General features: G+C 47.1%; 1 protein-coding gene across 8 annotated transcripts in view; it reads right to left on the reverse strand.

The window, feature by feature from the left end:
* Positions 1-18,743, reverse strand: part of ZFAT (zinc finger and AT-hook domain containing) — a 345,664-nt gene that overhangs the window by 151,321 nt on the left and 175,600 nt on the right. For 7 of the 8 annotated variants that reach the window (XM_078441802.2, XM_078441799.2, XM_078441798.2 and 4 more), the window contains 2 exons: positions 2,621-2,737; positions 2,332-2,419 (listed from right to left, as the gene is read on the reverse strand). In XM_078441802.2, the coding sequence (XP_078297928.2) occupies positions 2,332-2,419; positions 2,621-2,737 (205 nt within the window). The remainder of the gene's footprint in view (positions 1-2,331; positions 2,420-2,620; positions 2,738-18,743) is intronic. The other variant, XM_078441801.2, reaches the window with a different exon arrangement.

Genomic DNA, 18,743 nt, shown 5'->3' on the forward strand with positions numbered 1-18,743 from the left:
CCCACAGAATACAAGACACTCGAGTGACGTGACAACTAAAAACAAAATGCCTGAGTCTTGATTCAAACAATCTTCAGTGGACTCGGGAAATTTTAAATGAACTAATGGGGGGCGCCTGGGTGGCGCAGTCGGTTAAGCGTCCGACTTCAGCCAGGTCACGATCTCGCGGTCCGTGAGTTCGAGCCCCGCGTCAGGCTCTGGGCTGATGGCTCGGAGCCTGGAGCCTGTTTCCGATTCTGTGTCTCCCTCTCTCTCTGCCCCTCCCCCATTCATGCTCTGTCTCTCTCTGTCCCAAAAATAAATTAAAAACATTGAAAAAAAAAATTAAAAAAAATAAAATAAAATAAATAAATAAATGAACTAATGGTAGGTAATGATAAGGAATTGCCATTAATTCTGTTTGTTTTGCCTGATTTTACTTTTGTTTTTATTTCAATTCTAGTTGGCTAGGGGCGCCTGGGTGGCTCAGTCGGTTGAGCGTCCGACTTCGCCTCAGGTCACGATCTCACAGTCCGTGACTTCGAGCCCCGCGTCGGGCCCTGTGCTGACGGCTCGGAGCCTGGAGCCTGCTTTGGATTCTGTGTCTCCCTCTCTCTGCCCCTAACCCAACTCGTATTCTGTCTCTGTCTCTCTCAAAAATAAACGTTAAAAAAAAAAAAAAAAAAGTTAAAAAAGATTCTAGTTGGCTAACATACAGGGTAAAATTGGTTTCAGATTTAGAATGTAACACATAGCACCCAGTGCTCCTCATAACAAGTCTGTTTTAATGGCGACCCAGTGGTTGTGTTTAGAAGACGCCCTTACTTGCTACAGATGCATCCTAAGTTCTTTTACGGGGAAATGGCATGCGTGTGGGACGAACTTGAAGATATTCTAGGACAAAAGTCTGGAGGGTCAGTACAGGAAACAAATCTGATAAAGGGCACGCGGGTGCAGAGGCCAGGCTGTTACGGATCCTTGGGGTCCCTCCTGTTACCCTGTTTTGTAGACATTTGAAGTTTCACCCAAAGAGAAAGAACAGCTCACACACGTTCATGAGCAAAGGTTGGGCGGTTTAAATGAGCATCCCCGGCTCACACCGGACACGGGTGACACGGGACACAGGCCGACACGGGGAGGGCAGGACGAGGCCACCAGGACACCACGGGTGAAGGCCTCAGGGCTCCATCTGCTCCCGGACAGAACGTGAGAGTTCATGAACTCTGTGATCTCTCTACTTTTCCCCATTATCATCGGTAATCAGGCAGTCGGTGCCCAAAGACAAGAGCTGACACAAAACAAAGAGAAAAGGGACACGGACGCAGGGGAAGTGCACCGGCTTACCTGTCGCTCACTTCTGCCACACACAGCACCCATGTTAGCACCCATGTCTGTGCCCCCGGGCCTGCCCGTGTGACACCCAGATCTGGGGATGGGCCTTAACGGTGGCAGCCCTACCCCAAGGCTCTCACGGGGTGGCAAGGAGGTGGCAACGACCTGAACACAGGGGTCAGCGTCCCCAGCCAGGGAGCCCTCACATCCTCCCCAAGGAAGAACACAGAGAACACACAGGAATTAACGGGGCAGAATGGAGGAAATGTGTCCCAGTTGGCGAGAACAGAAGTGTGGCAGGCATGAGTGGCCAGGTGGCTCGTGCTCACACCTCTAAGTGGCTAAGGAAACCAGTGTGGGGAGACCCAGGGTGACAGTCACCCCGACTCGCCAAGGCTCCTCAGCCTGGGAGTGCACACCCTTCATAAACCACCCTGTTGGGGAACAAGCTTTTCACGGGGGCCAGGCACCGGCTTCCAGGGAGTGGAGTCTAGGTCAGACCTGCATTGTAAGTGACCCATCTGAAGGCATTCAAGGTGCACATGAAAAGGGGGGAGGGAGATGACAGTGTGGGGAGAGTATCTGAAGGCCAGATGAAAGGATAAAATGAAGTAAATGGTTATAAATTCCCAACCTTAAATAAAGGTAATCGTATCCCTTAAATTTACTTATACCTCCGTCCCTCTTTATTTCCATTTAGTGCAGTTGACATGTAATGCTGTGTTTCAAAATAAACATAAGCATTTTAGGGGTGCCTGGGTGGCTCAGTCAGTTAGGGGTCCAACTTGGGCTCAGGTCACGATCTCACGGTTCATGAGCTCAAGGCCCGTGTTTGGCTCCACGAAGCGAGGAGCGTGAACCTCGGATCCTGGTTCCCCTTCCCCTCTACCCCTCCCCCGCTCAGCACTTTCTCAAAAATAAATTAAAAACGCATTAAAAATAAATGAATGAATAAACAAATAACTGAATGAGACATAAGCATTTTAAAGTTAATTTTCTCTCCAAAATGCATAACCTTACCAGGATGGTTGGTCTTGATATGCGACTTGATCAATCGATCTTCTGAAAAAGACTTTTCACACACAGGACAAGAATAACTCCTTTTGTCCTTAACAGAAAGAGAGCACAGTCAATTAAGCGTCCCACTTAAACCTCGGCTCCGTGGAACGTCCACCACCACCGTCACCACCACCGCCACCACGGCCAGACCACAGTGCACCTTTGCAAACGTGTGACATGCCCCTGCACCTGGCCCTCACAGCCCGGGAACAGTAGCGGCTCCGCGTCAGAAGGGAGGGACGGGGCTTACAGACGAGGGTCCGGTGAAGGTGGCCGGGCCAGCAGAGGGCAGGGCTTGGCCTCGAGGTCTACCACGCAGACCGGCGCTGCTCCGCGACCCAATGCGTATTATGTCCTCCAATGCTCTCTGCGTGGTGTGGGGGGGTTTCACAGAGTTATTTTACCGGGACTCACAACCACTCTCAGTGGACAGGCATTACTGAGCTCACGTTGCAGATGAAGAAACCGAGGCCCAGAGGGATGAGCCCCGAGTCTGAGAGGAGGAGCGGGCGTCTGAACCGGAATGCACACAGGCCCGCCCGGGCCGCTCCTGCTACTCCCCAGGCCGCGTCCCACGGAGGTTCATGCTCCTCGCTTCGTGGATCCAGCTCCCACGAAAGGAGAAACGCTTGTGAATGATCAGGCTCTAGCTCTGCTCATCTGCCTTTTCCCTCGGCTCACTATTGGGCTAGTTCACGGGCCAACCGTCCCCAGAGGGTGGGTGTTAGGGGTTAAACCGTGTCTCCTGCAAAATCCACGTAGTGAAGTCCTAACCCCCCAGTACTTCGGAATGAAACCTCATTTGGAAAGAGGGTCACTGCAGCTGTAACTAGCTAAGAAGAAGTCATCAGGGCGGACCGCAATCCAACGGGTCTGGTGCTTGGACAGGGACCTGCACACAGGGGGATCCCACGTGGAGATGAAGGCAGAAATCCAGGTGGCGACTCTACAAGCCAAGAAACGACGAAGATTGCTGGCGAAACGCTAAGCTCAGAGGGAGGCAGAGAACAGACTCTCGCTCATGGCCCTCAGGAGGAAGTAACCTCGCTGACACCTTGATCTTGGAACGCTAGCCTCCAGAACTGCGCGACCAGAAACATCGGGTGTTTATGCCACTCGGTGGTACAGGGGCTCGAGGGACGAGCGCGAGGGGTAAGCTGAGGAAGGGAAAGGTCGGCCTCTGGACTCCACCTGCTCTGCAGGGGCTCCAGACAGGTGGGAGAGGCGGCCAGACAACAGAGAGCCATGTGTACGGGTCTCACTCGTGCTCCCACCCTCGACGCGCCTGTCAGGAAAGACAACCAAGTGAGGCTGCACACGAATCACTCAGAGAAACGCCCGCAAAAACCACAAGAAGCTTCAGAGGCGTGACCTGTGTGAACAAACTTCACAAGCCTGCAAGAACCGCAGGAGCCGTGACGGCAAGGATAGTTCCGGAAGGTGTTCCCAGTCCGCGCTCACTTGCATTTACAGAATGAACCCCCACCATTTGTTGGGCACCTGCTAGGAGCTCGGCATCGAACCAAGTGCTCTCATGTCTTAGTAAACGAACACAACCCTCAGAGCCACCCAGAAACGCAGTCAACTCAGACTAATAACAGCAGTAGCGACAGCGACCATTTCTTCCGAACTTCCTCGTCCAGAGTGCTGTGTGTTACATACCACGACCGACGGGGCATTTAGAGCCACCCAAGGCCACACCCCCCGGAGGGCAGAGATGGGCGTCCAAGGCAGACCCCTGTAGTCCCGAGTTCCTGCTCCTATAAGACAGTGACCAAGAGCACAGACTCAGGACTCACAGACCCTGAGCTCAAATCCTGGTTTCGCCACTTAGCTCGGGAACCCTGGGCAAGTGACTTAACCGTCCGCGCCTTGGTTTCCTCATTTGTAAAATGGCAATAAAAACCGCCTGTTGCTAGGAGGAAAAATGAAATTACAAACACATAAAGCAGACTCGCAACTTCTAGTCCAGCACGGGAGAGGCTAGAAGTTTCTACTCCATCCTAACAGTAGATGAATACGCTGAGAAAGGAACAACCCTTCTTAACCCTTAAGACACGTGAGGTCACAGGGGCAAGCCAGGGCCCCCCAACCTGAAGAGAAGGCAGAGAATCACAACTTACTGGAGCAAAATCCCACAGGCAGACACCCCCCAGAAAACCGGGACCAGAGTAGGGCAACCAAGACTGGAATTGATAAGCTGCTGGAAATTCACCATGGCCAAGTAGGAGAGTTCAGCATTCCAGGGGCACCCGCTTTTGTGAGTTTTACCCCTAGGGCCTCCACCCTGTACTCACAGTGAGCATCAGAGAAAAACCCATCCTTCTGGCAGGGAGAAGGGAAAAGGAACCATTCTGAAACACGCTGGAGCATTCTATCCTTGACAACACCTGCCCCCCAGAGGAAACCAGTTCACCAGAGCCTAGCTTGCCGGGGTATTATCGGAGACTAAGCTACCTGGAGGAGGAGAAGTACCCAATTCCAGCCCCCTACAGCCTTCCACACGGGAGAAAGGACAGACCCGAACCTGGCCCACTTTAGCCATCGTTACCCACCTAAGGGAGTTGGAAAAAAAAAAAAAAAATGAGGAACACTGGTGAAGTTCATGTCCATAGGCAGAGGCTCCTGAGAGACTGAGCCCTAATCACAGGGTTACGGAATGATTCTCCTCCCCCACACCGTACCAATACATTACTAAACGCCTATTTACGGCAAGTCCTTGTACCCAGTACATCCTGTCCAGCTATGAAGGAAGAATAATATTACAAGACTCACGAAAAGGCAAAAAGCACAGTTTGAAGAGACAGAGCAAGCATCAAAAGCAGATTCAGATACGGCAAGGATTTGGGGATTATGAGACCAAGCATTTAAAACAACTTGAATGTGCACACTAAGAGTAAGAGCTGTACTGGACAAAGCAGACGGCACGTAAAGGAGAGGGGCAATGGAAGCAGAGGCGAAAATTCTCAGAACCAACAAAGAGAGGCTAGAGATCAAAACCACTGTGGCCAAAATGAAGAAAGCCTTTGATGGGCATGTTAGACTGGATACAGCTCAATCTCGGAGTCTAAGGATATCTCAAAAGAAGCCTCTAAAACTGAAAAGCAAGGGGAGCCTGGGTGGCTCAGGTCAGTTAAGCGTCCGACTTCAGCTCAGGTCATGATCTCGCAGTCTGTGGGTTCGAGCCCCGCGTCGGGCTCTGTGCTGACAGCTCAGAGCCCGGAGTCTGCTTCAGATTCTGTGTTTCCCTTTCTCTCTGCCCCTCCCCCGCTCGCTTGCTTGCTCACTCTTCTCTCTCAAAAATAAATAAATATAAAAAAGAATTTTTAAACTGAAAAGAAAGCAGAAAGATTGATGAACACAGAACAGAGTATCAAAGGGACGTGTATGTAGTAGGAACATGAGAAGAAAGAGATAAAGAAAATGAAGAAATACCTACACCAATAATGATTGAGAACTTCTCTAATATGATGTCAAACACCAAGCCACAGATCCCAAAAACTCAGAGAACATCCAGTAAGAATAATACCAAATAAACTACACCCATCATTTTCAAACTACAGAAAACCAAAGATAAAGAAAAAATACTGAAAGAAGCCAGAGGTAAAAAATAAAACCAAACAAAAAAACACCTTACCTATAGAGGAACAAAGATAAGAATTGCACCCAACTTCTCAGAAACTACACAAGCAAGAAGAGAATGGAGTGAAATGTTTACATAAAGGAAAAAACACCAACTCAGAATTCTGTACCCTGCAAAACTACCCTTCAAACATGAAGGAGGGGCACCTGGGTGGCTAACTGTTTAAATGTCTGACTCTTGATTTTGGCTCAGGTCATGATCTAAGAGTTGTGAGATCAAACCCCTCATCATGTCAGTGCAAAGCCCGCTTAAGATTCTCTCTCTCCCCTTCTTCCCTCTGCCTCTCCCAAGCTCACCCATGTGTGCTCTGTCTTGCTCTCTCTCTCTCAAAAAAAAAAAACAAAAAACAAAAAAAAAAAAAAAAGAAAGAAAGAAAAGGGGAAAAAATATGAAGGAAAATACTTTCTCAGACAAACAAAATTGAAGGAATTTGTTACCACTAAGACCTGTCTTACAAGAAATATTAAAGCAACATAAAGTTAAAAAAAAAAAGCAAACAAAGAGGAAAAAGTCAAAAGTTGATCTTCATAAAGAAAGAGCACTAGAGAAGGAAGAAGTAAAGGTAAAATAAAAGCTCTTATTTATCTTAATCTTCATTGATCTAACATAAAGTTTGTTCAAAATAATGACTGCAGCAATGTATTCAATACACATATATATGCTTATATATAAGTGAATAAATACCGGCAATGATACACAGGGTATGAAGAAGGAATTAGGATTATTTTGTTACTACAAGATACTGACACTATCCACAGTGTAGAACAGTGCTATCTGAAAGCTAACTTGGATTCTATGTAAATGTATGCTGCAAGTTCTAGGGTAAACACTAGCAAAAGTTAAAAAAAAAAAAATTGTAAGTGATAAGCTAAGAAAGGAAAGAAAATGAAACCATATGAAATGCCCAGTTAAAACTACAAAAGGCAGAAAAGAACAAGAGTAGAAGATAAGAAACAGAAAACAAGGGCAACAAACAGAAAACAGTAACAAATATGGTAACTATTAATTCAACTGTATCAATAATCACTTTGGACATCAATGATCTAAACTGCACCAATTAAGAGATTACCAAACTGGGGTGCCTGGGTGGCTCAGTCGGTTAAGTGTCCAACTTCGGCTCAGGTCATGATCTCACGGTTCGTGGGTTTGAGCCCCACATCGGGCTCTGTGCTGACAGCTCAGAGCCTGGAGCCTGCTTCGGATTCTGTGTCTCCCTCTCTCTCTGTTTTTCCTCTGCTCGTTCTCTGTCTCTCAAAAATAAATAAACGTTAAAAAAAATTAAAAAAAAAAAAAAAAGAGATTACCAAACTGGATCAAAAAACAAGATTCAGCTATATGTTGGCTCTACGAAGCCCACCTTAAATTTAAAGACACATACAGATTAAAAGAAAATAGACGGAGAAAGATATACCATGCTAACACTCATCAAAAGAAACGGGAAGTAGCTTGCTAATTTAAGGGAGAACAGACTTCAGAGATGGTTATCAGTGATGAAAAGGGGCATTACCTAATGTTGAAGGAATCAATTCTCTAAGAAGACATAATCATCCTTAACATGCGCGCATCTAACAACAGAGTCAAAAAGCATGAGGCAAAAAATGGTAGGATGGCAAAAGGAGAAATAAACAAATCTACTGTCTTAGCTGGAGACTTCAACACCCCTCTCTCAGAAACGGACAGAGCCAGCAGGCAGAAAGTCAGCGCGGACATGGCTGAACTCAACAACACAGTTGAATTCAATCAATCAACTGGGTAAACTGACGTCCATAGACTACTTTATTTAACAACAGCAGAATACACGTTCTTCTCAAGGTCACATACAACGTTCACCAAAACAGACCACATTCCAGACCATAAAACAGCCCTCAACAAATTCAAAAGAACAGAAACCATAGAGTGTTTGCTCACAATGGGTTAAACTAGTAATCAATAAAGAAAGATAGCTAAGACTATATCAAAATACATACATATTAAATAATATAGTTTTCATAACGAGTTAAAGAAGGAATCGCAAGAAAAAATTTTTTTGATATTTTAAACTAAATAAAAATGAAAACACAACTTCTCAAAATATATGGAAAACAATGAAAGCTGTACTTGGAGGGAAATCTATATAGCACTGAATGTATAATATTAGAAAAGAAGATCTAAAATCAATCATTTAAACTTCCACCTTAGGAAAGTAGAAAAGATGAGTAACTTAAACCCAGGTTAAGCATAAGAGAAAAATATGAAAAATTAGAGCAGAAACCAATTAAATTAAAAACAGGAAATCAATAGAGAAAAATCAACAAGACCAAAAGTTGGTTCTTTGAAAAGATCAATAAAATCATTAAGCCTCTAGCCAGTCTAACTAGGCAAAAGGGAGGGCAGAAGCCACTAACATCAGAAATGAAAAAGGGGACATACTACAGATCCCATGAACATTACAAAGGTAGTAAAGGGATACCATAAACAATTTTATGCCCACAAATTTGACAACCTAGATGAAACAAACCAATTCCTTAAAAGACACAATCTGCCAAAATTCATGCCAAAAGAAATAATAATAGGCCTATCTCTACTGAAGAAACTGAATCAATAATTAATAATTTTCCAACAGAAAAAGCATCAAGACTAGATGTGTCTACCAAACACATAAGGCACAAATTATACCAATTCTCTACAATCTCTTTTAGAAAACAGAAGCAGAGGAATTACTTCCTAACTCATTCTATGAGGCCAGCATTACCCTAATAGCAAAAATAGACAAAAAACATTGTAAGAAAAGTAAATTACAGACCAATATCTCTCATGAACAGAGAGGCAAAAATCCTCACCAAACCTTAGCACATCAAACCCAACAATGTATAATAAGATCTGTATACCCCAAATGGGATGGGGAGCCTGGGTAGCTCAGTCAGTTAAGCATCTGACTCTCTGATTTCAGCTCAGGTCATGATCTCATAGTTTATGAGTTCAAGCCTCACATCAGGCTCTGCACTGACAGCATAGAGCCTGCCTGGGATTCTCTCTCTTCCTCTCTCTCTGCCCCTCCCCTGCTCATGCTCTCCCTCATTCTCTCTCAAAATAAGTAAACTTTAAAAACAACAACAAAAGAACTATACACCACAACCAAGTGGGATTTATCCCTGGTAGGCAAGGCTGACTCAACATTCTAAAATCAAATAATATCTATCACACCAACAGGCTAAGAAATAAAAATCACATGCTCATATCAACAGTAGCAGGAAAAGAATTTCATAAAATGAAACACCCATTCATGACAAACAATCTCAGTAAACTAGGAAGAGGGAGGAACTTCCTCAACTTTAGACAAAGATTATCTACAAAACACTTACAGCTAACATCATACTTAATAGTGAGTGGAACTGGATGTTTTCCCACTATGATTAGATTAGATTAAGGCAAGAATGTCATCTCCCAATACTCCTTTCAACACTGTACTGAAGTCCTAGCTAAAGCAATAAGGCAAGAAAAGGAAATAAAGACATGCACGTCAGGAAAAAAAGAGACAAAACTGTCTTTGTTTGCAGATGACATAATCATCTATGTAGAAAGTCTGGAAGAATAGATTAAAAAAAAAAAAAAAAAAAACTCCTGGAACTAATAAGCAATCATTACAGCAAGGTTACAAGATAAAAAGTTAATGCACAAAAGTCAATTGCTATCCTATATATCAGCAATGAATAAGTGGAATCTGGAATTAAAAATGATACCATTTATATGAGCACCACGCACAACTGAAATGCTTAGGTATAAATGTAACAAAATATGTACAAGATCTATATGAGAAAAACTACAAAATGCTGATGAAAGAAATCAAAGAAAAAAAAAGTAGAAAGCTATCCCATGTTCATGGACAGGAAGACTCGATATGGTTAAGATGTCAGTTCTTCAAAACTGGATCTATATATAGAGTCAATGCAACCCCAACCAAAATCCCAGGAAGTTATTCTATGGTTATGGAAAAATTGCCTGTAAAGCTTATACAGGGAGGCAAAAACAAAAACAGGATAGCCAACACAATATTGGAGGAGAAAAACAAAGCTGGAAGATTGACACTACTCAACTTCATGATTTATCATAAAGCAACAATGATGAAGACAGTGTGGCACTGGTAAAAAAAAATAGACAGCAGATCAGTGAAAGAGAATAGAGCCCAGTCAACTGATCTTTGACACAGCAGCAAATACTATACAAGTGAGCAAGGACAGTTTTCTCAACAAATGATGCTAGAACAACTGGACAGCCAAAATGACAGACACACATCTTACAGTCTTCCACAAATATTAACTCGTTGTGGATCACAGACCTAAATGTAAAACACAAAACTATAAAACTCCTAGAATGCATACAAGCAAACCTAGTTGGGGGCGCCTGGGTGCCTGGGTGACTCAGGTCATGATCTCGCAGTTTGTGAGTTCAAGCCTCGTGTCAGACTCTGTGCTGACAGCTCAGAGCCTGGAGCCTGCTTCGGATTCTGTGTCTCCCTCTCTCTCTGCCCCTCCCCTGCTCACACTCTGTGTCTCTCTGTCTCTCAATAACAAATAAACATTAAAAAAAAAATTTTTTTTAAAGAAAAAAAAAAAAGAAAACCTAGATGGCCTTGAATATGATAATGACTTGTTAGATACAACAAAAGGCCCAATCCATGAAAGACTGAATCGATAAACTGGGCTTCATTAAAATTAAATTTTCTGCTCTATGAAAGATGGTGTCAAGAGAAGAAAAAAAAAAAGTCACAGAATGAGAGAAGATATTTGCCAAAGATATATCTGATAAAGGACTCTTAGCCAAAATATGCAAAGAACTCTTCAAAGTCAACAATAAAAAAAAAATTTTAAACAAGCCAAAGACCTAGACAGCTCTCACCAAAGTAAGTAAATGAGAAGACGCTCCACATCATATGTCATCAGGAAACGCAAATTAAAGCAAGAATGAGATACTACTATAGACCTGTTAGAATGGCCCAAGTCCATAATACTGACAAACAGATACACTGTGGCACAACCAAACAATGGAATATACTCAGGACTAAAAAGAAATGAGCCTTCATGCCATGAAAAGATGGGGAAGAAACTTACATGCGTGTAACTAAGTGAAAGAAGGCAGTGTGAAAGGCTACATGCTATAGGATTCCAACTGTATGACATTCTGGAAAAAGAACGATGCAGAAAGTAAAAGGGTCCACAGTGGCCAGAATGCAGGGGGAAGGGAGGGATGAACAGGCGGGCAAGGAGAATTTTAGGTCAGTGAAACTACTCTGCATGGTGGACGCACGTCATGATCCATTTGTCCAAACCCTCCGAACGTACAGCACCAAGAGGGAGCCTTAATGTAATTAACTCCAGACTCTGGGTGTGACTAGTGTGTCAATGCCCGTTCACTGATTACAACAAAGGTACCACCGTGGTATAGGATGTCAATCGTGGGGAAGGTAGTGCACGTTTGGGGACAGAGAAATCTCTGCACTTTCCGCTCAATTTGCAGTGAACCTAAAACTGTTCTAAACAATAAAGTTTGAGACAACACACATAGAGTGCTTAGAACAGAGCCTGGCCTATGGTGAGCACTCAACAAATCTGAAAGACTCTGCTGCTGTGGCTGCCGCATTGCTATCAATGCAACTCAGCCTCAGACACCAGACTTTCTTGGGGGCTAACGCAGCCTGGGAGTCTCCAAGAGGGAACTGAGCCAGCACCCTCCCAAATTCCTTTGTGGTTTAGTTGCTGCCGTTGCAGAACCTCTCCTGAGGGTGGTGCTCCCCAGAGCATACTCAGGAGAAGGGTATTTAAAAACAAAAACAAAACCTAATAAAGTCCCCCTGAACCACCAAAAGGTCTGGATGCACTTCCCACAAAACACCTGGGTTCCAAGCAATGTCTGCCAAGCTCAGGGGTCCCAGGGGTCCGGGCAGCTCCAGGGAAGCTGCCCTGAGCTTTGCACGCAGCCAATGCCACAGACTTCCACGCAGGCTACATCGTGGGCTCAGGGCTGCTCGGGATGTTTCTGTCGCTGTCCTCCTCTGCCCTTGACCCTTCCAGGTCACTCCATCACTCCCTGGGTCTGCACACGGGAACTCGTGCTCACAGACCGTTTGGAAAGACGCCACTGGGCCTGGTGCACGTCCTGGAGGAGGCCTGTCAGCTGCCCCCGGTGCCCTCATCAGCAGAGATGATGGAGGAGTTCAGAAGGGCTTTGAAGGAGTTTACAGTGATCTCCCCTGAGTCCTTGCTATTTGATTTTTTTTTCTTTTAATCTCTGATAGTCTGAAAGCAATTTATCTTAGAGCTTATCAGGGCCCCTCATTTCTTGATGTCTTTGAAGATTGTCAGAAGGACACAGGCGGTGGGAAAGGGTGCTGGGAGGAGGGCGCACTCTTAGGACTCATTTATTTCTTTTTTCGACCTCAGTTCCGTGCCGGAGATGAAAACCCAAACTGACACAGCAAACTTAAAAAGAGCGGTTGTTAAAAGAGTTCCCGGCAGAGGCGGAGAGGGAGAGGCCCGTGCGGTAATAATGACGGTCAAGGAGCCCAGACCTCGGAGTTTGTTTGCTCTGGTGGAAACGGCCTTCAAAGCAACACAGGACCCTTTGAAAGAAGAAAGGCATCAGCTAGAGTCTGTGGCCACAGTGTGGGGCGCAGGAGTAGCCCCAGGGCTTGGGCGTAGGCTCAGGCCCTGGCTCTCTGCCTGGGTGAACCTCACCTTGGTCAACAGCTCTGCAGCAGGTGCCCTGGCCCCCAGAGCAACTGGGCAGTTCTCAAGTCTGAAACTAGCAGTGGGTGGAGAACAGCAAACCTGCCCCTGCCACCAAGGGAATTCACTATCGCATCATTACCACTCCTATAAAATATCTGACATCAGGACGCCTGGGTGGTTCGGTCGGTTACGTGCCCGACTTGATTTCGGCTCAGGTCACGATCTCAGGGTTTGCGGGTCGAGCCCTACTTGGGATTCTCTCTTTCTCTTTCCCTCTCTCAAAATAAATAAATAGGCTTTAAAAAAAGAACAAAAACTAAAATAAAATATTTGATATCAAGTTCAAAAAATAAGGTGGGAGACTGCACTCTGACCAATTTCTCAGGAATAAAAGGCTATGGTTATGGGATCTGCTGTCCTCCATGGACTCACTCGTTCATTCCTCAGACGTTCCAAGGGCCCCTGTTACGTGCCAGGCATTGGGCGGAGGACAGAGGTGTGAGGCACTGGCCCTGGCCTCAAGGGGCCCGTGAGCCACTGGGAACTGCCAACACACAGAGGCAGAAGGTATGACGAAGGCAGAAAAGGTGACCCATTTCTGAAGGCAGAAATGGGGACTGATTTGAACAAGCTAGATAAAAGCCCCAAACGTGCTCCATTTAGAAGGTCGACTCCAGGATCATCCTGTCCGCTGAAAGCAGTTCTGTTGTGTCAGGCCATGCCCTCCAATTCTGCACACTGGCCTTGCTCACGGAAGCTGCATTTTCCGCCCAGGAAGCTCTGCCAGCCCTAGGTCCCCAGGGCTGCGGATAAATGCCCAAACACGGTGACACAGAAACAAACGGTCTGCGATCACAGAGGAAAAGTCCATCTGGCTCCCGGCCCTTGGAAAAGGAAAACCTCATATCCAATCGCTTTAGTTCAATAATATTTTCCTCCACTAAAAAAAAAAAAAAAAAAAAAAAAATGACAAATCCATTTATTTCCAGAAAGATCCAGAGGGTGGGTTCCTCTACTTTCTCTGTGTTTTCTTGACAAGATATTATTTTACTTTACCTCCAGCAAGTACATGCAAGATGATTTAAATATGTGTACCCTTGTAGCCAAAAACAGACCAAGCACTTTTCAAAGACCGGGCAAGCGCTAATTTCAAACATGTGCCAAGAGACCACCACGCCCTGGATGGATGGACGGAGGCGTCCTCCACCGGCCCAATACTACCGCTCTCCTCCTCCTGCTAACTGAGAAGGACGAGCTAGCTCAGACCCGCCTCTCCCCTGGACACCTGGACCTGTGCCGCGGCCCTCACATCCGTCATCCCCGAGTCCCCACAGCAAGCCTGGAGCGCTTCGCAGAAGCGAACTCTCAGAGAAGTTCGGAAGCGAAGCCACAGCCTTGCGAGGGGCGGAGTCAGCACGTGACACCAAAACGTGCCCGTTCCCAAGGGCGGGCGGGCTTGTGGCTGCCACGGCGCCCTCAGATCGGCTGGATACCTGTGAGGTATTCTTGGAGAGCGCCCAAGCTGGAGATAAAGGGAAAAGACTGACATATCCTGAGCAGTCACCATCTGCTCTGTTTCCTGCCATTTCAATCGTGTCCATCAGGAGGGACTGAAGGCGCAGATTCCCAGGTCCCCCTCAATTTACAGAGGGGGCAAGAGCCCGGCGACCTGTCACCCCATGTGATTCTGATTCGGGGTGTCATGAGTTACATCAGCTGGGTCAGCAACTTACCAACTGCTTTCCTGGGACCCACAGGGGGCCACCCGTTTGGCAACGTCACACACGCTGACACATAAACACACGGAGACGTGGAAACAAAGGCCTCAGGAAACAAAACTTAACCCTGGGTCAGGGTGACTAAGACTGGTGGTTTCTATTTTATTCTACCGAACTTCATTCTTAAGATATGCTCACTAGTTGTGCTCAACTTACTAGTTGAAATCCATTGATTTCACAACTATCCAAATGGACCATGACCTAGGGACTGAAAAAACTGACCTGAGTGTTCTACATATATATACTTTTTCAAGTTTATTTGTTTTGAGAGAGAGAGAGAGCCATGGGAGGGGCAGAGAGAGAGGGAAAGAGAGAGAGTGAGAATCCCAAGCAGGCTCTACACTGTCATAGTACAGAGACTATGCGGGGATTGAACTCACAAACTGTGAGATCGTGACCTGTGCTGAAATCAAGAGCCACCCAGCACCCCTACATAGATTTTCTAATTTACTCGCCACAACCCCAAGGGGCAGGAGATGGTACCTAATTTTCGTGTTACAGCTGAAAAAGCAGAGGCTCGGCAAACGCCCAAGATCACAGGGGTGGAGACGAGGTCTGAGCTACAACACGTCACAACCCAAAGCCCGCGGCACTTCATCACCGCCGGGTTCTCCTAAGTCTCCCCTGCACAAAGTCTGCACAGTGCTGTAAAAAGTGGGCTTGCTCCGGCAGCATCATTAACTGCCTCCCCTGACTGGCTCTCCACACGACCTGGATGCCAATACATCCTGGACGCTAAGTCACAACATCTGGTTGCTCAAGAGAAGGAGGGTCTGCAAGGAGAGACTATATTACATGCAGTCACACCTTCTGATCATTGGGTGCATCATCAGCTAAGAAATGGTGGAGAGTAGGGGCGCCCGGGTGGCTCAGTTGGCTGAGCGTTCGACTTCGGCTCAGGTCATGATCTCGCGGTTCGTGGGCTCGACCCCGCGTCGGGCTCTGAGCTGTCAGTTCGGAGCCTGCAGCCTGCTTCGGATTCTGTGTCTCCCTCTCTCTCTGCCCCTCCCCCACTCTCACTCTGTCTTTCGAAAAACGAATGAACATTAAAAAAAATGAAAAAATAAAAAAAAAAAAGAAATGGTGGAGAGTCACAGAAATAGGAACTCAGCCAAATTATGCCAGACTCCTATTACAACTGGGATGGACCCGGATGGAGGCCCATTGGGGGGGCAGGGGGTCAATCTGAAATCTCCTTAATTTTGCACCGCATGGGAATCTGTGTTGAAAATGCGTAAGTGTTGGGTCAAATGCAAAAGCCCAACCAGACTCTTGACACACCTGGCCCATCTCCCTGGGTCACAGGTAAGGGAACCAAGCCCCAGGCCGAGGTGAGGTCACACAACACCACTCTCCCAACTCAGGTAGACCCTTCCCTGACCAGAGTCCTTGGCTCGGCACCTTTACATCACGAAGCTCACTTGTGCTATCTTGTGGGACCCTCACCGCGACCCTGAGAAAGCACGTATGTTTATATATATACAAAGTGCCAGCCAGGCCGAGCCACAGACATCGAAAGCAGATTAGTGGCTGCCTAGGGCTTGGGGAGGGCAAGGAAGCAGTGCAAGCTAATGGAAGATCTCCCCACCAGGGCAACGTTGGCCTCATTACAGAAATAATTTATAGGCTCAAAAGACAAATGGTGTCTAAAATCAAGATACCGGAGCCCGTTTTCATACATGATGCCATCTGACTACATCGGCAATATAGTCCCAGTGATTCATGGGAAACGCTGTCAATATCCTGGTGGGAATACAGAAGGTTTCCCCTTGTGTGCTGCCTCTCTGCTGGCCTCTCTCGTGGCCAAAGCCTACTCATCAAGCTCGGAACCCCTCCTCCGGGCAGCCCTCTACCTTGGCCGGGACCTCCCTGGGGCAGAGTGGGAGGAGGAGGGCGCTCTGTGTTCGCCTCACTTCCCTCCCTCATTGCCATACCGCCATTACTGTCCCCTTGCTTGTCCTCCCGTGCAACAAAGAGCACCTTGAAGACAGACCCCGGGTCTCACTCACATCCGAAGCCCCAACGCCTGGCACGTAGACTGCGGCGCCTCTGACCTGTGTCGCGAGCTTCAGAGCAGCAGTAGCACATTTACCTTCAAAAGTGTCTCAAATGGGAGCTCCCATGAGGCTTAGTTGGTCAAGCATCTGGCTCTTGATTTCAGCTCAGGTCATCATCTCACGGTTCGTGGGATCGAGCCCCGTGTCTGGCTCTGTGCTGACAGCGTGGAGCCTGCTTAGGATTCTCTCTCCCCCTTCTCTCTCTGCCCCACCCTTGCTCGCACACTCTCTCTCTAAACAAATAAACATTTTTTAAAAAGTGTCTCAAATGGAAGAACTGCAAATATTGGGGGGGAGGGAATAGATCAAACAACAACGTCTAAGAAAACACGAGTGTTCATGAGAATCACGAAAACACCCTGTTTTTATAAGGTCAACAGAGCCACACTCCCTTACTCCCGCTCCTCTCTTGCAGTAACGTTCAGGGACGTTTCGTTGTTGTGGCACAAGACACAGCACGGATAGTATCAACACAGCCCCCGCTCTGATGGGACAAAGTGTACCCCCACCACGTCCCTTCCAACGGTGTGCAAGTGTCCCAGAGGCCCCTCAGAAGCACGTGGCTGCCGTTCATGACCCACCATGCAGCGTGGGCAGTGACAGGAGCGTGGCTCACAGATAAGCACGCAGGCCTGAGCTCCGCCCACCCTGACGGCCAGCGTGATGGGGGGCAAGCTACCGAATGATCTCACAGAGAGGGCTCCTGATCCGCCCCGGGGAGGAAATAATCCCACCTCCCGGAAGAGGTATGAGAGTAAAGATTCGAGGGTCCAGACCACAGGACGAAACAGAAACTGTTCCTTCCCTTCTTCAGCACCCACTTCCCCAGCTGCCTCAGGTGTCCACAGTAGGGAGAGAAGCCTCTCAGAAGGAAGAGTCGCAACCACAGGGAGTTGGAAAGAGAAGCTTCTCTAAGTGCTGGATTATCAAGATAAAGGAAAGCATGTGAAACTGGGGCTTAAGATCTCAGGACATGTTCCCGACATGGCCCTGCTGACCCTGAGGACCAGGTATGTGGCCAGAAGGCTGAGTACCAGCATCCAGAGGCAAGAAAAGCCTGGGCTGGACCTGGGTCCCTCTGACTCACGCGACAGGCAAGGAAAATGGGTACAGGATAAACAGGCGGCCGCACACACTGCCGAGCTCTTTCCCAGCCTCCTCCTCGGGGTCGACCTTCAGCCTCCATTTCAAAGTCTCTCAGGGCAGAACAACAAGACCCAACATGATAATTACAGTAAGTAATAGCAATTGTTAATAGTCAACGGCACATGGTGCTTACTCCTCGTCAGGCATTGTTCTAAAACGTTTACGCGTGTTCTCTCACTTCACCTTCCCCTGAGGATGGGTAAACCGAGGCATGGGGCAGTTACATGACTCATCCTGAAGTCGGATGCACGGTAAATGGGGGAGCCAGAGTTTAAAACACACGGTCTGGTTCCTGGTCTTCACTGCTACCCTCCAAGGCTGCCCCCAGCACCCTGTCCTCATGTCGCCCTCACTCAGCTCCTGGCTTCATGTGCGTTTCTAGCAAAGTCATAGCCATGATTTCTGCCACCCCGGTTTTCTCCACCCTAAGATGGTACAGGAATCAACACCAATCTAAAAGCTCTTCTGGAAGGAAACAGAAGGGCGTGCCTTCATGCGCTATCCAGAAAGAGGGACAGAGAACATGTGCTAAGAGGTCCCAGGTCACATGTAGTAGCAAGCACACAGTCGACAGCACAATCGCTGCTCCGGGTTCTTGCTCCAGAACTTTCCAGGTTATCCTCCCAGTAACCCTAGGAGATCTATCTACACACACAAACACATGCGTACATCTGTGCTCTGCCATTTGCAGGCGTGTGTAATACACGCACGTATACACGTGCATACGTGTGAGTTTAACACGTGCAGTCTGTGCATGTACGTGTATACACACGTGTGCGTGTATAAAATGGACATACACTGGGGCGCCCGGGTGGGTTAGTCGGTTAAGCATCCGACTTCAGCTCAGGTCATGATCTCGCGGTTCGTGAGTTCGAGCCCCGCATCGGGCTCTGTGCTGACAGCTCGGAGCCTGGAGCCTGCTTCGGATTCTGTGTCTCTCTCTCTCTCTGCCCCTCCCCACCTCGCACTCTGCCCCTCTCTGTCTCTCAAAAATGGATAAACATTAAAAAAATTATTTTTTAAATGCACATATACTTCTTCATAG

The sequence above is a fragment of the Panthera onca genome, chromosome F2 (genome assembly GCF_046562875.1).
Source record: "Panthera onca isolate mPanOnc1 chromosome F2, mPanOnc1 haplotype 2, whole genome shotgun sequence".
NCBI lineage: Eukaryota > Metazoa > Chordata > Mammalia > Carnivora > Felidae > Panthera > Panthera onca.